Source organism: Nipponia nippon, unplaced genomic scaffold, assembly GCF_047370975.1.
Source record: "Nipponia nippon isolate SJK-2023a ecotype South Korea unplaced genomic scaffold, ASM4737097v1 scaffold_6, whole genome shotgun sequence".
Classification (NCBI taxonomy): Eukaryota; Metazoa; Chordata; class Aves; order Pelecaniformes; family Threskiornithidae; genus Nipponia; species Nipponia nippon.
This window is the reverse complement of record NW_028262380.1, coordinates 2,319,530-2,327,971: the sequence shown is the minus strand read 5'-3', so window position 1 is coordinate 2,327,971 and position 8,442 is coordinate 2,319,530. Positions and strand designations below refer to the sequence as shown.

The 8,442-nt window shown below is 50.8% G+C and overlaps 1 protein-coding gene across 1 annotated transcript in view; it reads right to left on the bottom strand.

Moving 5' to 3' along the window:
* Positions 1-313: 313 nt before the first annotated feature.
* Positions 314-8,442, bottom strand: part of ADAM33 (ADAM metallopeptidase domain 33) — a 31,741-nt gene continuing 23,612 nt past the window's right edge. Inside the window, exons 17-24 of the mRNA XM_009472405.2 lie at positions 8,037-8,114; positions 7,113-7,221; positions 6,611-6,761; positions 5,888-5,978; positions 4,907-5,152; positions 4,458-4,621; positions 2,738-2,755; positions 314-1,497 (exon numbers count right to left, since the gene is read on the bottom strand). Of these exons, the coding sequence (XP_009470680.1) occupies positions 1,446-1,497; positions 2,738-2,755; positions 4,458-4,621; positions 4,907-5,152; positions 5,888-5,978; positions 6,611-6,761; positions 7,113-7,221; positions 8,037-8,114 (909 nt within the window). The 3' untranslated portion in view covers positions 314-1,445. The remainder of the gene's footprint in view (positions 1,498-2,737; positions 2,756-4,457; positions 4,622-4,906; positions 5,153-5,887; positions 5,979-6,610; positions 6,762-7,112; positions 7,222-8,036; positions 8,115-8,442) is intronic.

Here is an 8,442-nt window from a genome sequence, read left to right as displayed (position 1 = left end):
AACACCAGAACAGTTTCCTGAGGGTCGCCCCTGAAGGAAGAACCTTTGTACCAAGGTCCAAAGCTTCAACCATGTACATCATGAACAACCTTTACATTGGTTGGACACATTTCAAAAAGGTTTGTCCTAGGTCAGATGAGATCTACCCCAGGGTAGATGACATCACACACAGGTGAACCAAATGATCCCAGGTTTAAGGGCTAACAGAAGGGGCTCCAGGGATGTTTGCACCGACGCGGTAGGAGACCCCAAGACCTTGGTGTCTAAAGACTCGAGGAACTTCTGAGCAAGAAAAGAGCTGGAGGAGCCAGGAGACTGTACAAAGCCTTTCTTCTTATTTCAGACCCTGACAGAGCCGCATGTCAAGTCATAGGAAAGTGGCACGGTAAAATACTGTGCAGATCAACAGCACCTTTCATCTGAGGATTGTAAAGCTCTTTCAAGACATCAGTTTGCTAAACCTCACAACACCCCTGTGAGGTAGGTATTACCCCCCATTTTACAGACGGGGGGGGAACTGAGGCACAGAGAAATGCAATGGCTTGGCCAAGGCCTTTGGGCAAGCCAATGACACAGGCAGGAGGTCTTCCTGCTTTCGTTCCCGGCTTGTGGCTCCTTCCCCCTTTGGACAGCAGAGTGTTAGCAGCTCACAGAGACACTGCTGGGCTTGCCCCATGAGCAGGGAACATGTAATGTTTATGGAGGGCTCCCGAGCCCCTTGAAAGCACCCTGGTAACCAGCTGCCACCAGCACTTCAGACATTAAACCATTTCCCAGACAGCTTCTCCTTTCAGGTACGGCCCCAGGATTGCCACTGTTTTTTCTTGTGCAATCAGACAGGAGGCCAGGAGGAGCCTGAGAACTTGGATCCATCATGGAAATATCCCAGCACTGTATGGCACAGTCCAAACTGGAAACCAATTTTCTCTCATGGCAAATGTCTGCCCGGAGACAATGCCCAGCATTGAACTCTAGTGGCAATGGGCGGTGGGGGGGTCTCACCAGGCCCGGAGGAGAAGGAGGAGGTAGCTAGAAGGATATTACACGGCTTTTGCTGCCACTGTTGTCAGCATCTTTCGTCAGTGTTGGATGTTCACTTGACCCCAAGTCACCCCATCCCAGCCCATGTGCAATGTCAAGAAGAAACTAAAGCTGTGGGGTAAATTGGCCAGGAAGTGATGCCAGGAGCTGCGGTGGAGTCTCCATCATGGTAACTCCACCATCAACCCATCCCAACCCTTAGTTATGTCATGGTACCAATTTTCCCTCTCCTCCCCCCACCACTACAGTTTTTGTGCTGAATACATATTCTATCTTATAAAAATAGTCCTCTGGTATCAAAAGACAAACAAAACAAGAGAGGAATAAAAGACCCCTGTCGCCAGCAGCAGTGCAAATCAGGAGAGCCAGCTCAGGAAAGATGGGCTTAAGGTGTCCTTGGTTTGTCACTTCTTCAAGGGGAAGGAGGTTGATTGGACTTTGATGGTTGGGACTGGCCTAGAGCGAGAAGAAAGAGAAAGGAGACAACTCATTTGAGTGCAGAGACCAAGCATCCACCACCTCCACCACAACCATCATTCCACAGCTCAGAGAAGGCAGAGCAGCTGCTGCCCCTGAGACCAGAGGGGACCTGGGACTGTCACGGTCACCCATGCCCTCTCTCAAAGATACAACCCCAAATTGTATTGCTTTGAGGTGTTTTCCTTTGGGGTACCCTCAAAACCCTGATAGGACACAGAGTCCACCAAAGCATGTGGTGACACCGAGCAGTGAGAACTGGGAGCCCACCAGCTGCGGGAGTGATGTCCCCCAAGGGGTTGCTGCTCTTGGCTTCCCAAGAACAGTCAAGGTGGTTCGTGCCCTACCAAGAGACATCACCAAATCAACCAACCCAATATGGACCCTATGGTCTGTCCTGGGAATTCATGAAATCTCTCACCTCACCCATCCAGGAAAGACAACAGTTCCCTGGCCCTCTCCTAGCATGTTGGTGGTGTCAAGTAATGAATACGGACCAGGACACAGGCATGTCCTCCTCCCTGGCACTAGTCTGGCCCTGACAGTCTACACTTTCTGACACGGGCACCGTTTCAAGAGAGGATGGCCAGGGACTGCTCTCAGTGGGCAGCAAGGACAAAACTACACTGCCTGGGGAAGGGAGCTGAGTTTGGCTGCTGGGATGTGCCAAGTCTTTCTCTTTTGGGACCACAGAACAGGCCTGTTTTATCTACTAGAAGAGATGAGCTATAGGGATTGAGTTACACTGAGAAATTTTGAGGCATAGTCAGCCTCTTTGTGGTGACAACAAAAGCAAAGCAGATGTCTGGGGATGAGGACCGACTTCAGTCCAGCACAGTGCCTTCTCTCCATAGCTGGATATGGCCCACAAGCCTGGCCAGCAGGAGCAGATGCCAGCACGATACCTTGAGGCGCCACTGACCCATATCCAGAAGATTTAGTAGTATAGCAAGAGTTGAAAGTAACAGTGATATTGTAAAGGACTTAGACTTAATCTCCCAGCTTTGACTGGAAAACCTGCGGCCTCCATTCCCTTGGGTACAGGTGCCCAAGCCCTGCTGTTGCTGGGGTACTCAGAGGGGCTATGTCCTGCTCATCTAGGAGTCTCTGGGAAGGCGGACGTCTAATTCCCAGTCTCCTGGTTCCCAGCCCAGTGCTTAACCAAAGGCCATCCCCCCACAAGCAGTCCCCATGGTCCTGCGTGGTGTCTGTGACTCACCTTTGAGGTGGCATCGGTCTGCGGGGAGGAAAGATGAAAGAGAGCATCAGTGTCCATCCCTTCACTCTGCTGTCCCCCAGCAGAACACCAACAGCTCCCTCCATGCTCTGGGATGGGAGGCCACATGCACCCCCAAAGGATGGCATCTCCCTTAACCCACCAGGACCTTACAAGACCCAAAGTCCCAACCTTGGTCACTGTTGGCCAACCTTGGCCAAACCCTGTGGGGTCCTGCCAGGTGGGGGCATGGCTGAAGACCCTGGGCACCTGCAGGTACCTTGCTCAGGTGAGCAGGCTTTTTTCCTGCATCATGCAGGAAGGAGCATGGGCACAGGATTGTTTTTGCACGTAGCATCCCCATTTGGACAAACACTTTGGTTGCAGTTGCTCCCCAGGTAGCAGAATTTGGGACATCCTCTGATTTCCTTCCTACCTTTTGCTGTTGCCCCCAAATGCCCCATACAAAAGACCCACAATGCCCTACAGGCCAGTTGCCCCAAAGCTGGTGGGCTTTGAACTCCTCTGTAGCTCCAGCAGCATGCACAGACCCACACGCCCCAGAGCACACAGTATTTCTCCTGCTCCTCAACAGCCTGGCCTGTACAAACCAGCCATATCAGGGAGGAGCACGAGAAACCCAGGTCACAGTGAAGACACCATGAGGGGCAGACCAGAGCACACCACAATGACATTTGGGATGTTGTGATGGGTGTGCTCAACCCCTTGACCAGACTGGCGGTGGTTTGGTGCAGGCTCTGAAAGAAGTAATGGCCTGAGCCATTGCTGGGCCATGAACTCCTCTAGTTTCAATCCGTTCTCTGAAAATCCACAAAGGAGCCAAGTGGCACAATGAGCATTGATGCGTATAAGCTTGGAACATCGATCATGTGATTGACGCATGAATAGCAGGTGGCTTTTCCAAGACTCATTTATCAAGGAACAAAGAAATTCGTGGGTAAAAGGAGCCTCACACATACCTTTCCTATCGCATGTAATTTGACTACGAGCCAACCAGTTTATCCTATACATATGACAGCCTAAGCAAGCCTTCTTTGAGCTCTCCCTGCACGGCAGCATGGCTGCACGGCGGTGATCTCCGCTTGAGCTGGGACACCTCCCAGGGTTGCTCCTTGAGGCAGAGAGACCTTTTACCAACAACAGATCTTTGGTACATGACCGACATCGCACATAACCTTGTAGTATGGTAACTTTGGTTTTGTCTTGGTAACTTTGATTGCATGCTGAATTGATGCTAATGAAACATTACATAAACTTTGCATGTACAATCCCTAGACATAAACCGTTCCAAGTCTGAGACTAAGATTATACCTAGATGCACCTAAACTCCATCAGGAGTTTGGAAAGCAAGGGGGCCTACTCTGAACCTCATGACTCAACAGGGGGGTCTTCTTTACTCTTTTGCACCCACGGTCTCTCTGTGAATCATTTTACCTCGAGTGTAACCCAATTTTCCTTCATATGTTTCTTCCGTGCAGTAATTAATAGAGTGAACCTTGCCATTGAACTTTGTTAAGTTGCAATTCTACGTCGTATTAAAACCAGCTTTGCTAATACCTTTGATGATGATTCTTTAAGCGATCAAAATCACCTATTTGCAAAAGATGTCCATCCCAGACGTGACCCACAAGACCCCCCCACTGTGTCCACCTGCAGGACCCCAGCAGTGGTGGGAGATAGCTCAGCTCCTCTCTCAACTTACTTTAATGGCCTTGTGGGGTGGCTCAGGGCACTTGTACCTGACACCCTGAAGTTGGTAGGAGGGACCGTGACCAGCAGGGTCTGTCCATGTGCAAGAGGCAGCTCTTTGGCCAGAAGAGGACTTCCAGGCAGCGGCCGACGGGGCGGTTGGTGCTTTGGGACAACCTGGGAGAGACAACATCCTTAGAAGAGCATCCAATGACCTCCTACAAACTTCTCTCCCCGCTGCTGCAGAGCTGAGATGCTTCAAAGCATGTAACAAGAACACCCAAACTACCTTAAAATATTCTCATTATCTAATGAGCTTTCTTCACCATTGCAAAAGATTCATCTCTTAGGGTGGTGTGAGAGCTCCTTAATAGTGCCCAACCCAAAAGAGCCACAGGCAGCCAAAAAACAGGGAATTTCTATGAGTCTGGAAGGAAAGCACAGCCAACCAGCAAAGCTCACCTGTGGGGTCCTCACAGGGCTGCAGGGAAGAGGTTTCTTTGGAGGCGGGAGCTTAGCCTGGGAGACGACCATTTTGGTGGGGACCATGGGCGATTTGCTGACTGGTGGAGGTGGCCTGGCAGGCTTGGGGTCTCTCGGGCGCGGAGGGATGGAGTGGGGAGGCGGGCGAAGAGGGTGGACAACGTTGACAGGCTGAGAGCCAGGCTGGTGAGCATTGGGTTTGGAGGGGAACGCAGCCCGTGTTGCCTGCAGGGACAAGAAAAGCAGAAGTATGGAGAAAATCCTTAGGTGTGTTTTCTTGGGTTCTAAAAAGCAGATGTTCCCTCAAGGTCTGGGTGCTAGGGAGTTGCAGGAGGAGCACTGGGTATTTATTACACTTTCTGGGACCACCACTTTTACCATCCTGCCCAAAAGCTGAACATGTTTGCTCCTCACTAACCATATGAGAGCACACAGGGATGAGAAAGGCGCTGGTCTCAGGAGATCTGGAGCAGGGCCAGCTCTGGTGAATCCATGCCAGACTTCCATCAGACGGGAGGCATCATCCATTCTGTCCTGCTCTCAGCCACTGTGACCGTGCTCAAAAAAACCCTAATTTCTTCCTAAATTCAGCCCCGGGCTTACCCATCCCAAGGTCACCAGAGCTGACACAACCAGCAGAAGAAGCATTTGCCTCCCCGGAGACTCAGCACAAAGTCATCAGTGGGATTGCGCAGCCCCTGCTAAGCTTTGCCATGGTGATGGGCAATTTCCCAGCAGAGGCTCCTGGCACTCACCAGGGTCTCTCTGAGCAGGCAGAGCTCAGCAGATTCACTTTTAGGAGGGATGTGTACTACTGACCAAAGGCTCAGAGTGTAGACACAATGTAAAACCAGCATGGAGCACCAGTTGCTTGCCCAGTTGCTAGAGGTAGATGTGGTCACCCACAACTATCAAGTCCCAGGGAGGGAAAGCAAACGTGGAAGGTGAGTTATTACTTACTTTATTAGTGTGGCTGGAGGTGGAAATGTTCCGCAAGGTGAAAGCAGCTTTGGGATGGCCAGCGGTTGACTTCCGACTGATACTTTTATTCCTGCCCAGGATCAAAAACATAAATCACAGATGGCAAAATAAAGCAACTATTTTTGCAACAGCTGCCTCCCGAAATGCTGCAGGTCAGCGAGATCCTGTCTCCTTTACCAGATCATTAACAGACAGTCTTGCAGTGCTCGGTGAGCATGGATGCCAAGTCTGTCTTGAGATAATGAGGATAATGAAGGAGGTTGGTTGGTTCTGGGTTTTTTCCTCAAATTATTGCAGGGTCTCTGAAGTATGTGTGTGTCTGTACCTGTACTGGGAGGGGAAATAATGAGAATACCTAAATTCAGTGCTCCTTTAGAGCCCTTCCAGTTCTTGCAGCCTGCTAGGAGTAGGTGGCAAGAAAGCTCCTTGGTACCAGGCCACCTTCATCATCACTCTCTGGGGTTGTCCTGTCTAGAGGACCATTCCTGTCCTCTGCTCAGGGGAGAGCTGAGAGCCTCTTCTTGTCCCAGGAGAGAGCTCTTCATACCTCAACCAGGTCTCGTACCAGTTTGAAACAGGCACTGTGCACCACCAGCTGCCCCACAAATGTTCCTACCAGGCTGGATGCTGCCAGTGGCAAGAAAATATTTCAGGCTCTCACTAGGTCCTCAGGAGAGAAGGGGTTTAGGACACATCACCCACCTATATGTCTCCTGGCTCCTTCTTCTCATCTCCTTTATCCATTTATTCAGGAGCGAGTTCTCCCGCCGGTACCAAAAGTAGATGCTCATCATCAGGGCCGGGAGGAAGAGCAGGAAGATGAGCAGAAGGGTTATTAAGATGGCTTCGTGATCTGGCAGGAAAAGCACAAAGATGAGTGGGGGGCTGGGAGAGCCAGCAGCTTCCAGCTTCACTCGATGGAAACATCGGTCCCATCTGCCCATTTCCAGCCACCCAGGCTAGAGACATCATTGCTGGTCCCACCTCCGTAAAGGGAGCAGTACCATCCAGTGGTCTCTGATAAAAATGGGTGGCCACCAAGCAACCAGAGCTGGGCGCAGGTTGTGAGTCTGCCTGAACAGACCCAACCCAGCACACTTGGGAGCAGAGCTGTCAGCAGCTTTATTGCCCCACTTCCCCCTCTCGTGGCATCGCTCCAGCCCCACCAGCGTCACAAGGCACTGGACAAGGAGTCATGACTCACTGTCGCGCTGCACAGGGCCACTGTCCACACTGCCACCCAAGCCCGGCTTCTCGCAGTAGGGGGGAGCCCAGCCGGCATCACAGTGGCAGTTCTTGTTGCTGTTGCAGACCTGCAGGATGAGAAGGATGGTTGGAGACCACAAGAGACATATGGAAATGATGGCCTGTATGGTGGGGATGAGAACAGATGGCCAATGGTAAGAGTCAAAGCTGAAGGAGCTTAACCCCAGCCAATATTCACCCCTTGAACATCACTTGGATCATGTCTGTGTTGCCCTCAAATGTGTAATTGCAATGTACAGAAATATTTTCTTGCTGACACTTTCATTTCCCTGCTCTTTGCAGAAACCTTGAAGACAGGTATCTTATACCCTCAGTTTTCACACTGCTTGACTAGACAAGCCTGACACCCTTAATACTTTGTGTCAGACCAGAAGTTTGTTAAACATCTTCCCCTTGTGATCTTCCCATTAAACCATAGCATTGTTGTTGCCTTATCCGACTAAGCTCCGTGCTCTGTAGAGGTCAAATCTTTGTAGCCTTTAAGCTTTGGACAACAGCGGCTTGTTCTATTCACTGAACCATTTCCCTGCCTTTTTGCAGTCCCAGTTGTGTTTCTAACTTTTGTTTTGCTCTCAGATGGAACAGGCACCTGCTCTGAGCTCTAAGCGCTCTCCAGTTCAAATTGGACCCTGATCTAAATTTTGCAGATGGTCCTTACATCATGAATGATCTTCTTCCTCTAACTTGGAAACGGGTAAGCAAAGACCTCAGCTCAGTCTCACCCATAGCTGATGCATGTGAGAGTTATGAAAAGCAGATGCCCGCTACGTTGCAAGGCTCATCCCTGTGGGAGACAATTGGTTTTGCTTAAGAATCTGTGCTCAGCTCAGGAGCCTGCTGTAGGTTTCAGGCAATAACTCACCCCATGGCCGTTGCACCGGGAAACGCACTTTTCCAGCTCAAAAAGGGAGGCATTCTGGCACCGGCGATCTTTGCAAACCTGAGAGGGAGCCAAGAAGCTGAGGTTAGAGATAGACCTGAGGGAGGGGGGACAGCGATCTTCTGGCTCCACAGATGGGAGTCCTCTGGAAGGATACTGTCCATTGGAAAATGCAGGTTGGTTAAATGGTATTGTTCCAGGTCAATGCATTTCACTCCAATTTTCATCACAGCCCAGGAAATCTCTGCCATTCCCCCATCCAGGACAGCTCAGCGGAGACCAGCCACCTCCACTCCCACCCCCCTCCCCTGACAACCCACCTGGCAGCTCCTGGAGAAGACATTTCCCATCTGGCCCTAAAAGGCAGGTCCCAGCCAAGAAAAACGAC